Source organism: Amphiprion ocellaris, chromosome 1 (genome assembly GCF_022539595.1).
Source record: "Amphiprion ocellaris isolate individual 3 ecotype Okinawa chromosome 1, ASM2253959v1, whole genome shotgun sequence".
Lineage (NCBI taxonomy): Eukaryota > Metazoa > Chordata > Actinopteri > Pomacentridae > Amphiprion > Amphiprion ocellaris.
Window position 1 is genome coordinate 16,661,568 of NC_072766.1, and position 20,120 is coordinate 16,681,687.

The 20,120-nt window shown below is 39.5% G+C and overlaps 2 protein-coding genes across 2 annotated transcripts; one reads left to right on the top strand and one right to left on the bottom strand.

Annotated features, from left to right (window-relative positions):
* The first annotated feature begins 161 nt into the window (after positions 1 to 161).
* Positions 162 to 5,391, top strand: efcab2 (EF-hand calcium binding domain 2). Its single transcript, XM_023295477.3, has 7 exons — positions 162 to 212; positions 392 to 476; positions 3,760 to 3,832; positions 4,142 to 4,218; positions 4,672 to 4,714; positions 4,953 to 5,019; positions 5,134 to 5,391. Exons 1-7 carry the CDS (start codon positions 185 to 187, stop codon positions 5,250 to 5,252), a joined length of 492 nt encoding a protein of 163 aa, XP_023151245.1. The 5' UTR covers positions 162 to 184; the 3' UTR covers positions 5,253 to 5,391.
* Positions 5,392 to 6,402: 1,011 nt separating this feature from the next.
* On the bottom strand, positions 6,403 to 18,610 carry adpgk2 (ADP-dependent glucokinase 2). Its single transcript, XM_023295478.3, has 7 exons — positions 16,026 to 18,610; positions 14,401 to 14,560; positions 11,651 to 11,841; positions 11,373 to 11,469; positions 11,115 to 11,251; positions 9,993 to 10,129; positions 6,403 to 9,388 (listed from the first exon to the last, which is right to left on the bottom strand). Exons 1-7 carry the CDS (start codon positions 16,219 to 16,221, stop codon positions 8,831 to 8,833), a joined length of 1,476 nt encoding a protein of 491 aa, XP_023151246.2. The 5' UTR covers positions 16,222 to 18,610; the 3' UTR covers positions 6,403 to 8,830.
* Between the last annotated feature and the right edge of the window lie 1,510 nt (positions 18,611 to 20,120).

The following is a 20,120-nucleotide window of genomic DNA, read 5'->3' on the forward strand; positions in this document are numbered from 1 at the left end:
TCTTATGCTTCTGTTTGTTAGAATTAAAACAAATTACGTTTAAAAACACAAAGACGCTGTACTGTAAATAAAATGGGCAAAAAAAGTTTACATGAACCGATATTGTGTACTGAGACAGTGAAGGTTTTTGATGATGAGCCAAACTGACGAAACACCGGCGGTTGCTAAGCGACGTGACAACAACATGGCGGAGAGCAACAACCAGAGTGCAGGTTCGTGCTAGTTAGCTACGTATGTCTGCTGGTTTAACATTTCTCATGTTTAGACAGCAACATAAGAACATTTTTAGTGTTACTAATTTTGACTTCAGAATTATGTTTCGGTGTTGAAAGTCATTTCTGCTAAAGCTGCACCAACAGTTTAGCTAACTGTTAGCTCTGTTGTCTGTCAGAGACCAAACTGTCAGACGTCCACAAGAGGATCAAAGCTGCTTTTGAGACGTTTGACAATGCGGCTAACAACACAGTGGACGTAAGGTGAGTAAGTAAAAGTGAAAGTATAAGTATGACCACTACAGAGTAAAAACACTGTCGAAAAAGCCCTGCATTCAAAATTCTGGCAGAGTAAAAATACATAAATATTAATAGTAATGTACTCATGCACATTTTTTCATTTGAAGTAGCTACTCCAGATAAATATGGTCTGTGCTCATTATCTTTAAAATAACACCAAAGAAAGCATTTTTTCATTTCTTGATGGCCTCTTTGTTTATAGTTATATTCAAGTTCAGTTAAGTTTTATTTACAAAATGCCAACATAAGTCGCCTTGATGCACTTCACTTTAGAAAAGAGATGACCTTAGAAATTATATTGTAAAGAGAAGCCCAAAAAATGCAAAGATGCCCTTTGAGGTCTCTTTGGTGACAGTGAGAATTAAAACCTTCCCTTCAACAGGAAGAAACCTGGAGCCAGGAAGAACTAGGCTCAGGGAAGACAGACATTGTACAGAGGATACGGTTACAATCCAACCTCTAGGGGTTGGCTGGATGCAACAAAATAACCAGAATGTTATTGGTTCAGGTGAAGGGATTTGTTGCTTAGTAGCAAATGGGACATAAAAGTGATAATAAAGAACACAAGACTGATGAGGGTTCTAAATCAAAGAACAGAATATAACAAAACAAAGGCTAACAGAGTTTCTTAGCTATCTAAAACACAAAACAAAACAACTAAACTCCCTAGCCAAATATAAGTACATCAGCAACACACACCACAAGTAACAAAAACCAATACTAGAGTGCAAAAACAAACTAAACAAAACTGGTGCCTCACACTCACACACTGAACACAGTTCACGAAGACTCCAAATACCGAGCGGCTTCTCCACTAAGTTGGCGGACTGCTACCTGAAGCCTCAGTCTCCACACCAAAGTAGCAGCCGCCAACAGAAGCCCAAAGCGTCTGTAGAACCCACCATGAGTGTCTACAGACCGAAGCAGATCACAGGAATACAAACAATATAACACTCACAGAGAAGCACCAGGGCAGACTGGTCACAGATACCAGCCGCCCAGAGGAAGAGCATGCTTGCAGGTGTATAGTCTGCAGGTGTGGCGATGGCTGTGTCCGGTTGGTTAGAGGTGGAGGGGAGCTGGAGGGTGGCCCAATCAGGAAGGTTGGGAGGCGGGGAGAACAAGGCTGCAGAGCAGGTCGTCTGCTCCGGAGTCATCAGTTGGAATGGCTGGCAGCTGGGGTTCCGGAGAGACTCTGAAAACAGCCACAGCTGAACCCACACATGCAATCTTCCACACAAAGGCCTAACAGAAAACCACCCAGAAACCAGATGGCACACAGATACCTGTGTTCGTAACAATACAGACAAAAAAATACATGGGAAAGAAATGAACACTGGGCGGGTCAGTGAGGCAAAATAACCACAGATCAGAAATGTGTAACTTTGCAGCCAGAGATACACGAATGACAGGAGAGAGAAGACACGAGGTTAACAATATGCGGCGTTGCCATATAGACGTATGAAGAGAGGAAAGAGAGTAGAGGAGAGGTGCTCAGAGCATCATGGCCTTTAGCAGCATAACTAAGGGGTGGTCAATGGTCACCTGAGCCAGCTCTAACTATAAGCTTTATCAAAAAGGAAAGTTTAAAGCCAGATCTTTGAAGTAAAGAGGGTGTCTGTGTCTTGCAAGTTACAATCAGTGTTTTGGAGACCTCAAAACTGTCATCAGAGCTTTGTACAACTCCAACCTGAAGACCCCTAATCAGCCGCACAACATCTAGAAAACATCTCTGTGGAAGTGCATCAAATGATATAAGCCAACTGTATTGCTAGTTTGTAAAATCAAAATAGCTAGTGTGATGGAACACTTCATTAACATTCCTCTAAAATATTTAAATGTAGTAAGGCCTCATTATAGACATATTTAATGCAACACCCTAAATGGAGTGCATTCCTGATCAACTGTCTGATCAAGACTTGTGTGCAGGCTGTAGCTTTTGTTAGTCTTCACCAGAGTGAAGATCAATGTATTAACCTGTGTTTTTAGAACAGATCCTGACAAGTCTAAACACAGTTGGTTCAGGGATCTACTCTATAGTATCTTTCCATCTGTGGGCTTCTGAGACAGAATCTCTCACCACTCATGCTCAGTTGTCTTTTAAACTGAGCATGAAATACATCAAGTGAACAAAATGAATGCATAGTTTTTAAAATACAGTTGTTAGGTGGAGCGTAAACTGAAACCTGCTTGTCGCTACTTGAGTTAATCCAACCTTTTCCATCAGTAAACAAGGTGAGAAAGCAGCTCAGACTGGTAATGACAAGTGAGAAAGTTGGTGGTTTGACACAAAACGAGGACAAGACCATTCACTGGGTAGTGGGATCTGGTAGAGCAAGGGCGTCAAACATGTGGCCTGCGGGCCAAAACCGGCCCGCCAGAGGGTCCAATCTGGCCCGTGGGACAACTTTGTAAATTGCAAAAATTACAGAGATTAACTGCAAATTGTAAATTTGTACAACTGTAAATTTAAAATAATTTCTAGACCATGATCAGAAAGTAGAATACTGGAATTGCTCATAGTTCTTTTGTCATTTTGTGGCAAGTTTTTGTAATATTTTGTCTTGTTTTAGTTGTTTCTGTCTTGTTTTTTGCCTGACTTTTGTCGTTTGTCATGTTTTTGTCATTTTGTGTCTCGTTTTTGTCATTTTGTGTTTCCTTTTTGTCTCGCTTGTGTTTTTCTCTTATTTTTGTCATTTTGTGTTTCGTTTTATTCATTGTTTTATGTCTTGTTTTTGTCGTTTTGTGTCTTTTTTTGTCTCACTTGTGTTTTTTCTCCATTTTTTTTTGTTGCTTTGTGTCTTGGTTTTGTAATATTTTGTCTTGCTTTTGTTGTTTTTGCCTTTTTCTTTGTTGTTTTGATCATAAAGTAAAATATAATATTGTTCAGTTCCAGATACCTGAGACTAAATGTTTTGTCTTTGTAGACACTCTGTGATCTGTAAGTTGTGATGTGTAAATGATAAACTGAGGCATAATGTTTTTGAAATTGAACTTATTTTTCTTAAGAAATTTCTGGTTGTTCATGATGTTTTGCAAAAAATTAATTCTTTACACGTGAACATTTTCAGAATTGTACTTTTTTGCACTAAAACAAAGGTAAAAAATTGGAGTTGTTACTTATAGGTTATTATGCTGTGCTATGTTATGATTTTACTGATGCGGCCCACTTGAGATCAAATTGGGCTGAATGTGGCTCCTGAACTAAGATGAGTCTTTAAATGAATTTCTTGTGTGTGTTTTCTAGGGAGATTGGCACCATTATCTACTCTCTGGGTTGTTTCCCCTCTCAGGCAGACCTACATGACTTCATAGCGGAGGTCAGAGCACCGTCTACTCACAATTAGTTTTTTATCTTGGATGAATAAATCAGCCAGTCACCAGAGGCTTCCTCAGATGTGCAGTTATTAAAAACAATGTATTATATATTTTAGCCAGTACTGCATCTATTATACCTTCAAGTGAATATTTTCAAATTCTAGTTAGTTTATGTTACAGTCAGTATGGCATTTACCCAAAAGAGATAACGTACAGAAAAATTGCTTTTGACAGTAGGAGCACCAGGTTTGTTAGAAAATTCAGAGCCTGGTCAGGAATTGAAACCCAGCAGCTTTGTCCTGTTCATCCAGGTGGAAGAGGACCACTCAGGATATATCCATTTGGACAGGTTCCTCCCAGCCATGACCAAAGTGCTGTTGGAGCACAAGTAAGATAACGCTCCTATCTCTAGTGTATCCTCATGATACCGTCTTCTGTATATGTAAGTGAAGTCACCACTCAAAAAAGCAAGCAAAGGATTTATTATACAGTTTATCATTCTACTGGATGTTACAGAGGGAGCAAATGAGCCATCATTGGTATACATTTTTAGGCAGCTGTGCATTTTTTCTGTAGCACTTTCTGAGTGCTTCTCTGTGTTAAAATCTGCTAAAAGAGATCATTGTTCTCTAAAAATGAAAAGTTTTGCCCTCATGTTTTCTACAATTTTTCAAAATCACTTAAAACCAGTGAACACCTTCAGAACCTCTTAGTAAAATAGTACAGTCTGAGGTGGAGCTTAGAAATTGCTGAGAAAGTCTATGTTAATTCCACCATATTCTGCTGTGTGACTGGTGTAAAATAATTTGAGCTTTCATCTGTCTGTCTGTCTGTCTGTCAGGTTTCCTCCCATCCCCAAGGACCTTCTGCTTCAGGCCTTTGAGGTGAGAACAGCTGCCGTTTCCTCATGTTGTTCAGTGTTGCAGTTTATGAGCTGCTAACAGGTCACTTTAAGAGTCTGAGAGTTTTATCTGGTAACTGCAGAGCTGACTCTTCTGCACAAGCAGCGACACAGTATCTAAATGAAGCAGCCTCTGAGATACTGTCAGCAGAGCGATGCTGACATCAGTGTTAGTTAAATGCATTTGTTAAGGCATAAAGGCACTAATGCTGTGTTTCCAGGTTCTGGACAAAGACAATAAAGGATACCTGGAGCCTGAGGAGTTGACAAAGTATATGACACAGGAAGGTAAAGCTTTTGTGTGGTGAAAAGAAGATTATCCCACAGATATATTTTATGTCTGACCTCGTCTTTCTTTAAACCTCCACTGCGTTGTGTTGTTAATGGTTGTCTTTAATCCAGGAGAGCCTTTCACTCAGGAGGAGATGGAAGAGATGCTGACAGGACTTGCTGACCATGAGAGGAACGTTATCTATTACAAAGACGTAATCAATCAGCTGGCCATTGACCCTGACATGTAGGCAGTAACACAGAGTGTCAGCAGAACTGTGGAGAAATATTACATACACAATTTGTGTGTTTGGTGTTCATATCCATATGTTTTTGTAACAAACTAGTGTTTGTGCGATGGTTTAATAAATACATGTACATTTTTGTCAATCAACTCTGGCTTTGTGCTTCCAGAACCCTCCCTTAATTCAGATCAGTATTTCTTGTTTATGAGATTGTAAAATGTGGAAGAGAAGAAGCACCAGTTTCTGACTACATAATTTTTAAGCCCAGTCTTTTGGTATTACATATGTATTTTTCCAGAATCGCTTAAATTACAGCACACATGTACAGTATAAATTAATAAATCCACTTTTTGTAAATGTGAATTAATTCAGACAGCAGGTAACCCTCTGGTTTACTAGCTAATTTAAACAACACTGGTTGTAATCTTGCATTTGAATGGAATTAATTACTTTACTGTTAATTCAGACTGTTGGCGTGCACTGTTAAAATGCTTGTCTGAGGTAATCCGGAGGTATTGAAATGTGTTTGTGTTTTTGAGAGGGAAAAGCTGTATTTAAGAGGGAGAGCTTGCTGCTGCCCTAAACCCAGAATGTGGGCTCAAAATAGAGGCAACATGCCGGTTCTTAAAATAGTCCAGGCTCCTTACAATCTCTGCAGCGGACTCACAGTATGTGAGATTTAAAAGGCTTGTTTACAGCACAAAGATGCCATGCAGGAGTAATAAAATTTAGGCTTTATGAAATTTGAAACTGTGCAAAGCCTCCTCAAGCTGCAGATAGAAGCCTGTCACTGTAAAACCTGAGCGATACAATCAAAAGAGAAATGGAAAAATAAAGACTAGTAACAGGAGAAAGACCAGGATATTACCTATATGAAATATATAATTCCAAATGAAATGAAATGTACTAAATGTTGGCAGTGGGAAGGAAAGAAACAACCATCATTATGGTGAATTATGCTGTGACGAAGCTGTGATGTGACATTGCATAGTATTTGTCATTAATATCTAGATCAGCAGACTGCAGTTCACTGAATTTCAACAAAAATAACACCTCCTTGCATTAAGTATTTGCTTTAAAAATGTGCTTTGCAGCCAAAATGATCATGAACCCTCTCAATTAATGAGCCCAATATAAAAAAAAAACATAGCAATGATTGCGTAATCAGCATAGCATTTTATCTCAGGTGATTCTGCATCGAATAGTCAACATGCGTGAAAACAGTTAAACACAACGTTGGGACATGGGTGATATGACTTATCTAGAGAGTAGATAAGCACAGTGGTGGCAAACACAAACAGTTCTTTATGAGCATGAAGGCATGCTATGATTTCAGTTCACAGTAAAAACATAACCCGTTACTCCTGGCTCCTGATCACTGTTCACCACAATGGCATCAGAAAAAAACAACATAATTCTAGTGATAGAAAAAGTCTGTATTAAACAATCTTTTTTCGCTAAACACAAAGTAAAAACTGAATAAGGCTCATTTACCTTTGACTTTCGCCAAACAGCATCAAATCAGTACAGTCCTGATACAGAGAAAAGATTTAAAGGGATTTCTTCCTCCTTTACATTCATCTTTTTCTTACTGAACCTCATACTTTGTAACAAATTGAAAATATTCCTTATTGAAAGTGGGCTTTGCTCTTTTTTTTTTTTTTTTTTTTTTAGAAAACTAAGGAAAGTAGTCCACTCAAACACATGTTGAAACATGTAATTCTGAAAGGAGACAATAACTTAACCTGGTCTGTGATGGAATGTTTGACTTGTACATAGTGAAAAAGAAGATGAGTTGATATCATTCCCAGTTAGTCCAGTTGCATTAGTAAATAGTGCTGAATGTAAGTGATCTCAACCGTAAAAGGTGTGATGATGGTCATGTAGAGACAAGGCCCCACTTAATCCTATAGATCACCTCAATGTCATCAATTTTTAAAAAATGGAAACAACATAAGTGTGGGTGTGAAAAGTGAGAGGGCATCAGGCACCAACACACCATGTTAGATCATTCTTGTAGCCAGACATCAAGTGAGACAAAGTAAACATGGAAAATGTCATTTGAGAGTGGTCCACTGCTCCACAGACTAATGGCTGTCATGGCAACTAACATATCATGGCTTCAAGTAAATATTACAATGTCCTGCTAAAATAATAAAGATGACATTGTTTTGTTCCACTGAATTTAGCCACATCATATGAGAATGTGAGAATCATTCTCTCTGGAGCTATGCTGTCTGGGCAGTCCACACTCGTTATTTGGTCCTTAAAAGAGCCATAAACTGAGACAAGACAAGGAGAAGAAGAAATATGACAGATGGAATTATGATGAAGGACAGAGAAGAGAGATGGGTGATGGAAAAAGAGAAGGAAAACAAAGAGAGAAACAGAGGTAGAGAGGAAAAGTTTGACATCATATCCAGCTACCACCAGTGGTCTCTTTAACATAAATTTTGCATAATTGCACTGCAACTGAACCACAGAGGAACGACAATCCAAACACAAACACACCCAAACCACTACGCACACTTTTCACATACACTGGGAAGAACAGGAGCTCTCTACTGTAAATGTTTCCTAGACTTAAAGAATGAGATAGGAAAGGAAAGAGGCAGGACAGTCTTTCATTACAATGGTTCAGATGTGGCACATTTTCAGCATAAGGTTGGTCTGCTCAAAGGCAAGAGAGGTCAAAGGCTTGGAAATGCAGATTTCAAGTAGGTGACAACACCTAATGAATGTGCTGCCAAGAAACAGAAGATCCAGCTGTTTCTGAATCTTTTGTATACACTTGCTGCATAGCAGAGTCCCAGGTTTAACTAATACAAAGAGAACTTATTTTAAAGCACGCCATGACACAGACTACCCAATGTAGCGCTATAAAAACAACCTAGGGTCTTTGACTTTACCCAGACCTCATCCCTCCTTATCTCATCCTGAGTAAAGGTCAAGCCTTGTAAGGCCTTGGAGAAATAGAGAAAAGCCGCCATGAAAACCCATAGAGTCAGATGATGGACTACAGTGATTTGTTGGTGCTGTTGAGTCTAACTGGGACACAGCAGGATGGTGTTTGCTGTATGTTTTGGCTCTAAAAATGAAATGAACTGGATACAAAGGGGCTTTGACAGCGTGAATACTAAATACTAAATGTGCAAAATGTGAAAGCAAGAGGGATTAAATCAGTGACCGTGTCCCCACCCAATGTAAACACAAACACACCTAACTAGAATCGACTGCAGACAATCTATTTAGCACAGACTTGGGTCAACTAGCAAAACAGCCGCTTTAGAAGTTACTGGTTTTTCATTTATCTTCTTAAAAAATATACACTGAGTTTATGCATGTTCAAAATGTGGTATCCTGACCTGATTAAAAACCACTGCACTCCATCATGTGACTCTCATGAGATCCATTTTCCTTGTTGTCCACCTGGGCCAATAGCTGCAAAGGTGATAGCATTAGCCTGATACCTGCGTTGGTACCTGATGCTAGTGTGCATCACACTGAGATCAAGTTTCCAGAGTCACAATGTTTGCCAACATCTAGTTAGCACTACACACACATATACCACTGAATGTCCTGCACTAGATCTGCAGCACCAGACCAGCAGCTGAGATGTTGTCTCCTCCACCTGCTGTTTGGTAAACATCAGTGCACACCAGAACTGGTGCCACACAGATCTCATAGTCATCTTCGTCCCAGCAGCTGACAGGCCTGGTCTCCTGCAGAGGGATACGCTGGCTTCCCTCCCGCCGGCTAACAGAGAAAGAGTCGTCCATGATGAGCCTCGCCTTAGTGGGATCAATGTCATTTGAACCACAGACGTGGCGGTTTGCTGTGAGTGAGGCTTTGGCAGTGGCTGACATTGTATTCTTCCACTGGGAGCCACGAGTTACAATCATGGCCTGAAAGGCCAGTGTGTGGACGTGGAGTCGGGTCAGCGGCTTACTCTTAGCACTGTCCGTGTCACGTTCTTCACTGCCCTCCTTGGAGCGCTGGTTCAAAATGCGATAGACCTCCCTCATCTGGTCGAGGACGGTGGCTACACGAGGGTTTGGGTCTGACAACACTGTGATGTTGGAGCCTTTGAGTAGACTGAGCAGGTTGGGAAGTTCCTGTTCATTCATCCCTAATGAGTCAGCCTGGAAAAACAAAAGCATAATTAGGATGAATCCCTAAACTGCAATTAACTGAAATTTATCTTTTTAAAAAAAAAAATTAAATTATTAAAAACAAACAAAAAAACCCCAACTATACTGAAGCAGTGAATGATGATGTGTTGGTACACAATATTGACTAACAGCGTTTTTTTTTGCTGAACTGAATGGAATAAAGTCACTACAAAAGCACGACAATACTTATTATCTATCAATAATCATTATTAATACAATTAGAATATTTCAACAGTCTTGTTAAATTAGAAATTGAATGTAAGAAAAAGGGGAAATCCTTTGTTAATGTTTTTACATATCAGCATGTACAGATCAAACTATGCAAATACCGGAAGGCAAATACATTTCCTACTGAGTCAGACTGTTTTGTTTATAAATGTATTCAGCAAATTTACCTACAGAAATCTAATTTCAAACTACCTTGTATTACCTGTACCTTTGGATTGGACCTCACCTTATTTCCATTCTTGGATGATCAGTATTTTCACGTCCGTGTTGAGCAGTCTCCCTCATTTGAGTAACAAGTATAAATATATATATGAATTCATTAATTTAATTGTTCTTTCATACATACGTGTGGAATGACATAGTGAAGAAGGTCTTCCATTATACTCTCTTCTACAAAACTGGCCATCTCAAAATGAACGCCAATCTGAGGAGATGAGGAGGACAACAGGTCTGCCAGGCGTGAGAGGAGAGCGTCTCGCTCACCTGAATGATGAAAGGAGAAGATCAAAGATGAGGGAGGAGTTTTAGACTAAAGGTCATCAGACAGGAGTGAAGGAAACAAAGAGAAAAAAACGCCAAGTGAGGCAGAGTGAATAAAGGGTGGAGATTAAATAAACAGGGCTTAGCAGGAAAGATATTAGAGATGGAAAGATATTAGTGAAGGGAAAGGCAAACAAATAAAAGGTAAAGAGGGAGAGCGGGTTGAAGAGCAGGGACAGATAGACAAGAGAGATGAGGAAGAAGAAAATCGCAGTAACAAAGGGACTGTCACATTAAATAAAACACAGCTGATCTGCTGCACAAACAGTCTGGTTCACAGCGGGAAGTTAGTTATGCTCTGCCTGTTAAATACTGTGTGATACCTGCCTATCTTTTCCCTCTTTCTTTGAGCTCCTGTTCATATCGACAGCCTTCGTTAATATTTTAAATGTAGCCGAGGTCAAGCCAAATTCAACAGCTGAGTGTAGATTAATTAACTAGTCATGACCAGATGTCTCTATTTACGCTCCATCTCCATTAGCTGAACACCACTAATGCAGTGTCAGCTTAACTATCTTAGCATGTTGTCACCGTATAACTATTAAAATAATAGCCAGTGTAAATACAATCACACCCAAAGATATAGAATCATATCAGTGTAATCCTACTCTTAAATCTTAATCTTAAACTCATTTTTTAATCCGCAGGAAACTCACAGTTTAATCCTCAAAGTGCCACAGAGTAATCTAACCGCTTGAAGGCCAAATTTGACCTTTTATAATAACTTGGAATAGAGCTAATTTAATGTAAAGGTATTGTAAATTAATTAAACACCTGTATTAAAGCTCAGTTTACACATCACCACATGAAGTTCCAGCAGTTCCTAGCAGGGTTGAATGCTCAGCACTATCCCATTTCACTCATGACACCAACGTTGGATGGGCCACATCAGCAACAGATAAAAGACTGCCACTAGTTTTTTCTTTACCTGACTGAAAAGGGAAGTTGTCCATCATTTGCAGCCCACCCACCACCAGTAGATCTGGTCTAAAGTTATCCAGCTTTGCAGCAAACTCCTCCATGGAGGACAGGTAGGGGTTATGGTCATCACTGTGGATAATATATCTACAAACACAAGCCAAACAAAGTTAGCCTCAAATGCCTCAGAGTCCTAAACACAAGCACGGAGCACAACATTCATGAAATTGTATGATCTTTTGATACAGTATAGCTTACAAATACATACCTGTTGGCTCTACGTGAGGTATAGTGGCCCCAGCTTGCACCAGACGGATACTCCAGGATCAGATGAATGTCTGGCTCTTCTACTACATGACCTGCCACTGGACAGTCAGGCAGGTGAGGTGGAATTAATGTCAGTGGAAATGATAATGAAAAGAAGAAGAGGGAGTGAAAAACAGCGGCAAAGAGGAATTTAGGGGGGCAGGATGATGACTTTTTTTTAAAGTCAAAATGAACAGATTCTTGAAAACACTGACGGTGTTTGTGTTTGCATGGGTTTACCTGTAATGTGCTGGGACAGGACATCAGTAAAATCAGGGCTGAAACTTCCCCCCAGCAACACATCACATCCCTCGGTTGCCATGCGACCAGCCATTACTGGAGCGTTGCCGCCTACTGACCATCTGTTTCCAGGTAAGTCGCGGGCCCCCTCGACCAGCTCACTGAAGAAGGTGTCATTTAGCATAAAACGCCTGCAAGACGAAGAAAGGGAAATGATGAAACAACGTTACAACAGAAAGATCTGAACTCGAAAGCAGTTACAACATTCCCTCTTGTTTTTATTCTTACTGTAGTCTAATTCTTTAATGCAATTTCTACGTCATTTTAAACCTGCAGTGTGGAACTCTGGTGACAGGAATTACACAAACACTGTTGATGCGTAAAACGTACTTCACTTGCTCCGAATGCTGAGTTTCTTTTTTATCTGGAGCATCAGAAACTTTCTTGGATGGTTCCCAGGTATATCATGCTTTTCTTTTATCAACTGCTTATAAAACTTTCTTTTACTGCAAAACACACAGAGATTTACGTGGAACTTTCGAACTTAGTGAGTACTGTGTAAGCCTGTTTGACAAGGGCTTCAATGGCACTGATGTTCATGTACACGTAAATGCCCTGCACTCCAGCTTAGAAATGCACCTGTGCTTGAAATGTGCACTATAAAAGACCGCTCGCCTTGCCCCACTTTCAACACTGTGACTGTAAGAGAGAGCCTTGTTGAGCTGGTCTGTATGCCATGTGTGTTACTGAAATTACAGGGAAATGTAGCATTCAAATCACATTCTGAATGAATTTTCAAAACAAAGTCTGCACCTGAAAAATGTCCCAACTGCTACTACTGTTAAAGTTTATCTTGAAGTTACAACACAGACTTGTTTTATGCCACAAAGCTCCATGGAAATCTGAAATACTGATGTGCATGAGTTTGTTGGCAGTAGACCAACCAAGTATATTTAGATAAGAACATTTAAAGGAAATAAATTGGGAAACAATAATGAAATAAAAATAATAAACATATATACACTAAGGGGCTGCACAGTGGCGTAGTGGTTAGCACTTTCGCCTTGCAGCTAGAAGATCCCTGGTTTGCGTCCCGGCTTTCCCGGGATCTTTCTGCATGGAGTTTGTATGTTCTCCCTGTGCATGCGTGGGTTTTCTCCAGGTACTCCGGCTTCCTCCCACAGTCCAAAAATATGCTGAGGTTAATTGGTAACTCTAAATTGCCCGTAGGTGTGAATGTGAGAGTGCTTGTTTGTCTTTGTATGTAGCCCTGCGACAGACTGGCGACCTGTCTAGGGTGTCTCCTGCCTTCGCCCGAGTCAGCTGGGATAGGCTCCAGCCCCCCCGCGACCCTAGTGAGGAATAAGCGGTGTATAGATAATGGATGGATGGATATATACACTACAGCTATAAATAAAAAAACTAAACAGGTGAGAGTTAGTCAGACAAGAGGAAGCAGCAGAAATATGGTCGGGAAGCAGAGCTGATAAAAAAACAACATTGTGAACTTTTCCATGATGTCTGGCTGTGCTTTAAAGATTAAGGCTACATGTGGCAAAACTTGTTTTGAGATTCCTGCATATCCAGTTCAAATTGGTATTACTCTGATGAAGCCTGAAATATTTCTGGCTTCATTGTCCTGTTATTTTGATTACTAAAGGTGGAGTCATTACACAGAAAAAAAGATGTGTGAATCAAGACATCAAGTAATCATGCAATCTAAAGCAAACTTAGTGTAACACGATGTGGTAAAAGCAGCATAAATGCTATTTTATGAGGTTAGTCTGGTTAGCTAAACAGTAGCAACTTGTAGAATAGGGTTATTTCTAGCTCACCTCGTCATCAGTATCTCAAAAAGTGTGGACTAAAAAACACCAAGTAGAAGCAAAGCTAACGGCAAAAATTAAAGCACTATTTAATAAAAAATAAACCGCACAATCTGGTTCTTGTAGACATTCCATCATCTCCTCTGTTTTTTCTCATATTATTTACTGTTTTTTTGTTTTAATTTAGATGATTCAGAATCATGATCTCAGACATTGCCTAAATATGTTTAGTCCTCATTTGGTGAACATCAAGTATCAACAATCTCAAATTCTACAAAGAACAGGCCATAAACGGCAAGACAAATAAGCGTAAATGCTGCTAAAGCTCAGGTCTATCTGTCTAACACATGATTTTCTTGTTCATCCTCTCTTGCCTTTGCTGCCCCTGATGAATTTGTAGGCTTGTTGCCTTTCGGGGTTTGTACCAGACAATGAACAAAGGTTAACAGGCGCCAGAACAGGAGCATTCGACAGTGACGGAGGACAGAGGGGAGATAAGTTCAGCTGCACAAATACCAAACTCTTTAAAATGCCTTTTCACTAGCTACCTGGGAAATACCAGCAGCAACAAATATAGATATGCACTGAGTAGGGGCAAGGGTTTTAAATGCTTTAACAGAGACATATGAACAGAAAAAAATTAAGATTAAGCGTGTAGTTGCATGCATTTGTTGTGTGTACATCTTATAGTGTGTGAACCAAACATGCGAGAGCCTGAGAGTGAGCAGCCACGTCCCACATTACAGATCAACAGGAAGACTCGGCTAAATCCAACCAACGAGAAGATTTAAACATTTGAATATTTGCAAAAGCACCGAGTTATGTGGACATGTGTTTTCATTACAGCACTGTACATGTAGGATTCTCTTCCTGAACTAGACCACAACGTCTAAACGAGCTGCTCTTCACACACATATCACTTACTCTGCAGCAGCTCCCGGTGCAAAGAAGTAGGCAAAGCTCTGTGACAGCTGCTCAGCATTTTCTAAGTAGTCATGATGCAGGGGCTTCTCTGTGGGAAGGAGGCCTATCTTATTCAGCAACGACACACCGTCTACGATCAGGTCAACACAACCTCCAAAACCTGTGAGTGAGGGGAAAGTGGCAGAGAAAGAAAAACAAAGAAAGGTGATTATGCAAAAAAGACACCCGTAGCAGGCATACGTACTAAGAAAATGAGGCCAAAAAAATCAAAGACATGTCTTTAAAAAAGGAGACAGTGAGAAGATACAGAACCACACTGATATTTACTTTTAGACACTGTAGTAAACTGAACAGTACAAATAACGAAAAAGAAGGTTTACTATAATGCAACATTTGTCTGCCAGCGTGGATGATTTTGCATTTTCTGCTGCTGGATTGAACACGTGTCTCATCATTGCATAGCTCCAAGCTATACACATTTCCTGTCAAGTCAGAACAAGTGCCGACTGGCTGGTTAGCATAACCAATGATGCATCCATGCAAGAAGCATGTCAACATATGCCAAAAGTCAAAAAGTGTCAGCAGATCTCACATTTTAGTTAAGTTTGGATATTTGACTCGCTCTGCTCCATCTACAGTTGCTTTACACAGCTATTAGATATTTATTTCTGCTGTAAACAAAAAGGCCTGTTTAAATTTGATGTAATGGTTGCTATGAGTGGTGCATTTTCATGGTGCTTTTTGCAGAATGTCAGCAAGTCAGAATTTGTCGTGGTGGTATAGTTTTTAAGCATGTTAACTCATCTACTATTAGATAATTAGCAATTGTTACAGCATACAGGTTGGACAGTGTGGCTGAGCCTGCTGTTGGACTGGGTAAAGGTTGATCAGATAATGTGATTTATTTAGTGTGTTTGTCATTGTCCAAAAGACAAGATTTTAGATTTATTTTTCCTGCACGTCACACATTGTCTACACTCTTGGCTATTAGATCACATGTACTGTGCAAATATTGATGCCATCTTGCCTATATTTCCATGCATCCGTGTTTGGCCCTCTTCCATTCAAACATAGCAGGCCTGGACTGAGGGGTCCCACAGACATGACAGTCATGATGACTCTGTATCCAGCTGGTTCATTACATTATCTGTTCACCTACCTGGACTCAGTCTACTGGGCTTCAAAACACAACATTAGCTCACATCTGCTTGCTTTTTTATTGATCAGTAATATGCAGGAAATCGACTGATAATTTCTATATTATATGTACAGCTAACGTGATGATCAGTTCACTAGATATCATTTTCTCAGTATTATTTTAATTTTTACAAAAATTTTCAGTACACCATTAAGTTTGTTTTAGGTTAACACAGCAACATCAACATTAGCCAATTCCATTTACAACATACAGAGTTAACAATTCACTTCTATTTTTGCAGTTTTGTTAGCTTAAAAGAGCAATAAATGAAGTCACTGTGGCTGATATTAGTCTGGAGCAGCTGACTTGCTTCAGTGGCAGCTATTCTGGATGCCACTGGTATCAGACCTAATCGATTATTAACCCAGAATCTCCACCAGCCCCTAAATCAGCCTCGGCTAGCTAACGTTAGCTAGCTCACACGTACCAACGGCCACTTTCGGTCTGGCGACGTTATTCATCCCGACTTTCCGCTCCGCCCGGAGCAGCGAGGACAGGACGGTGTCCAGCCGGTCGTCCAGTTCTGCATTCTGGGGTGACCGGAACCAGAGCGCCAACAGAACCACAAGTAAGGACACAAAAGACCCATATTTCATCCACGACACCGTTCCTCCCCCCTCCATCGCTCGCTCACAGTAATGAACTGGCACTTCCTGCCGCTCCACACTGAAGAGCCCTGCGCTGCGTCGTGCGTTTGTTTCAAATACTGGAGTAAACCGGTTTTACCTTAACGGGGCGGGTACTAAACTGTATCCTGGATTTCAGCGATTAAATCAAAACCATTTCGATTGTCATTCAATGTCTGTAAACAAATACTAACCAACTATGGTTATAGCTTAATGTTTCGTGACAAGTTTCGGTTTTATAGGACACCATTTTCCAGGTTGGAAAATGAGCAGACGCCGGTGTTCAAAACGAGCAATTCCTAGCCTACTATGAAGGGGAGGGGCGGTGTCGGTGTTTGTTTTTGCTGACAACAAGGCGGAAAAGGCAAATGTTCAAGAGCTTACCCTGATCTTTTTTACATAATTTAACCTTTTAGGGGAAATTTTGTGTGCAGTAGCCTTGTTTTCCACTGTCAGTTCACACATATGTCACATATTACAGATAATATGGTAACTTTTAGGTCTTGAGTCATGTTTGGATTAGTGTTTTAAATGCAGCACGCATACAATGTTTATAACAAGAGAAAAGTCCTCCTCTGTTGCATTCATGTATCTACAATTTCTTAAGGAATCAATCCTATGAGGCGGCAGGGCTTGAAAACCGTCAGTAAATGTTGAGTAATAACACCAGTCTCATTTAATATAAAAGTGTCAATATTATGATCAATGCAGGCAAAAAATACATCCAAATTCTATTTAACTCTATAGCTCAGGGGTGTCAAACATGTGGCTGTGGGACGATTTTGTAAAGAGTAAAAATTACAGAGAAGACATTAGCTGCGGACTATAAATTTAAAATAATTTCTAGACAAGTTGTTTTGATCATAAAGTGAAATATTATATTGCTCGTTGTTCTTTTGTCGCTTTGTGTCTCATTTTTGTATTATTTTGTGGGTTTTTTTGTCTGACTTCTATAGTTTGTCTCATGTTTTTGTCGTTTTGTTTCTTGCTTTTGTCATTTTATTTCCTTTTTGTCACACTTGTATTTTTTGTCTTATTTTTCTCATTTTGTGTTTCGCTTTATTCATTGTTTTGTGTATCATTTTGTGTAATTTTTTTGTCTCGTTTTTGTCATTTGTCCATTTTTTGGCGCTTTGTAACTTTTTTGCCCAATTTTTGTCTCTTTTCTGTTTTGCTTCGTGTTGTCTAATTTTTTGTTGTTTTGTTCTTGTTTACATTTTGTGTCCCATTTTTGTTATATTTTGTCTTGTTTTTTTTTTTAATGTTTTTTGTCTTTTCCTGTCCGACTGTTGTTTTGATCATGACAAAATGTTCTGTGCCTTTGTAAACACTGATCTATAAATTAGAATGTATAAATGATAAACTGAGGCATACTATTGCTGAAACTGAATTAATTTTTCTGAACAAAGTTCAGGTTGTTCATAATGTTTTGTTTATTAAATGCGAACATTTGAAGAACATACTTCTTTGCACAAAAACAAAGGAAAAATTTGGAGTTTCATGGGTTAATATGCCGTAATTTAAGTGGTCCGGCCCACTGAAGTTCAAAGTGGCCCTTGAACTAAAATGAGTTTGACACCCCTGCTATAGCTTGTATTTTAAAATGTGGACATATTGAGCATAGACTGTATAAGAAAGATACACTCAGGAACTGGCCCTGAAAAGTGAAGCCAACCTGAAAGCATCAAAATCTGCAATACAATCAAGTGTCTAATATCTGGATAATATTCTACAATTAAATAGAAATACGGAGTCATAGTTAAGGGACAGGTTATTTTGAAGAAGCAGCCAGGAGGCTTATTCAACACTAAACTTGGCTCTCATCCATATTTAGATTCAGTTGTCTTCTAATTACTGTTTTGTCATTTTTTGTTGTGGACTAATGAATGCATTTTCCAATTTTAGAGTTTGTTGTCTTGTTTTAATCAGTTTCGGTTTATCATTGCCATGGCTTGTTGATCAGTTGATAGTTAACTACAGATAAAAATTAGCCTGTTTGACGACATAGATATTATATAATACTATAATATTACATTCACTTTGTGGATCTAAGTGCTATTTTTAATGTATGTTTTCCCCTCCTTCCCCTCCTTTACAGATGTTGTTCTTGATAGTTTTCATTGCCTTTTTATTTCTTTAAAAAAATAAAGAATCAATTAAGCAGACTTTTTCCCCTAACAGATTTCCCTTAGGTGGTGATAACAGACTGAAGCAGTGGTTGGTGAACATGAGGAGAACTGGATCCCATCGAAGATGTTACAGCTGTGCAGTGTGTGAAAACATGATGGCAGACATACATTTTTATACAGTAATTAGATGTAGATAATCTAAATTCACCGTTACTTAATGGTAAAAGTGGCGGAAATAGAAAACCTAATGGGGTAACTTCAGCAAAAATTGATATGCATGTGTTGATAGCAACATTTCTCTAAAAATCGTCAGTCACCCGTTAGATGTCCATGATCATGATGTCACTACTTGTATTGTGTATATATATATAGACGGGAGTTAGCAAGAGAGATCATATTTCTCCTATATTGGTTTCTCTTCATTGGCTCCCTGTTAAATCTAGAATAGAATTCAAAATCCTTCTTCTGACATATAAAGCTCTTAACAACCAATCTCCATCATATCTTAAAGATCTGATAGTACCATATTACCCTAGCAGAACTCTTCGCTCTCAGACTGCAGGCTTACTTGTTGTTCCTAGAATCTCTAAAAGTAGAATGGGAGGCAGAGCCTTCAGTTATCAGGCACCTCTCCTGTGGAACCAGCTCCCAGTTTGGGTTCGGGAGGCGGACACCCTCTCTACTTTTAAGACCAGGCTTAAAACCTTCCTTTTCGACAAAGCTTATAGTTAGGGCTGACTGGGTGACCCTGACGGGGTGAGCTGGTGTTTTCATTTGCACAACTGACTTCCCCTCTTGACGTCCCTTTAGTTTGCCCCTAGTTATGCTGCTATAGGCCTAGGCTGCTGGGGAACCTCTCTGGATGCACTGAGCCCTTCTCTAACTACCTATGTATTTACTATATATACCATTATTGCATTACATTCACTCTGTTTCTTTCTGTGTCCTTTCTCCGAGTGTCCCTGGTCCCAGAGCTGGATGCTGGATGCTTCAGATGTGTGGCTGTGTTTTATGGTCCTTGTGTCCCACCCCCCACCTCTCTATCGCTACCCCTCTATCTGTATCCCTCTATCTCTACCTCTACCCCTCTATCTCTACCCCTCTATCTGTATCCCTCTATCTCTACCTCTACCCCTCTATCTCTATCTCTCTACCTCTTCTGTCCCTCTCAACCCGCCCGGCCAGCAGGCAGATGGGTCCCCCCACATTAGGGCCGGGTTCTGCTCGAGGTTTTTTTCCCTGTTAAAAGGGTGTTTTCCTTGCCACTGTCGCCTTTTGGCTTGCTCTGGGGGTCAGGCATATGGGTTCTGTAAAGCGTCTCGAGACAATTTGACTGTAATTGGCGCTATATAAATAAAATTGAATTGAATTGAATATATATATATATATATATATATATATATATATATATATATATATATATATATATATATATATGCACTGTTGAGTCTTACCAGGTATGACTTTTTTCACTCCCGACATCATGTCCTATTTCCACGTATTCCCTTCCCACCAGTCTTTCCACTCCATGGTCTTTGACCCTCTCTAACCATATGTAAGATGCAGCTGTGACAAACTGTAAATACTGTAGAGTTCGTGGTTTTAATGTTGTTCATACTTGTTGCTAAAAGTTTTAGTAGCTCCGAAGATTAAAATACCTCTTTTTATAATGCAAAATGTCCTTATGACCGTTACAGGTTTATGTCATCGTAAGTTGTGCACTAAATTGTTTAATTCACCCATTTCTTACAATGTCTTACAAATGTG

Excerpts from the sequence above, each read along its gene's own strand:
- efcab2 (XM_023295477.3), top strand. The coding sequence starts at position 185 with ATGGCGGAGAGCAACAACCAGAGTGCAG. Across the intron at positions 3,833-4,141 it reads TACATGACTTCATAGCGGAG|GTGGAAGAGGACCACTCAGG; the intron begins GTCAGAGCACCG and ends CTGTTCATCCAG. Across the intron at positions 4,219-4,671 it reads AAAGTGCTGTTGGAGCACAA|GTTTCCTCCCATCCCCAAGG; the intron begins GTAAGATAACGC and ends TCTGTCTGTCAG.
- adpgk2 (XM_023295478.3), bottom strand. The coding sequence starts at position 16,221 with ATGGAGGGGGGAGGAACGGTGTCGTGGATGAAATATGGGTCTTTTGTG. Across the intron at positions 11,842-14,400 it reads GCACCGGGAGCTGCTGCAGA|GCGTTTTATGCTAAATGACA; the intron begins GTAAGTGATATG and ends TTCGTCTTGCAG. Across the intron at positions 11,252-11,372 it reads ACCTCACGTAGAGCCAACAG|ATATATTATCCACAGTGATG; the intron begins GTATGTATTTGT and ends TTGTGTTTGTAG.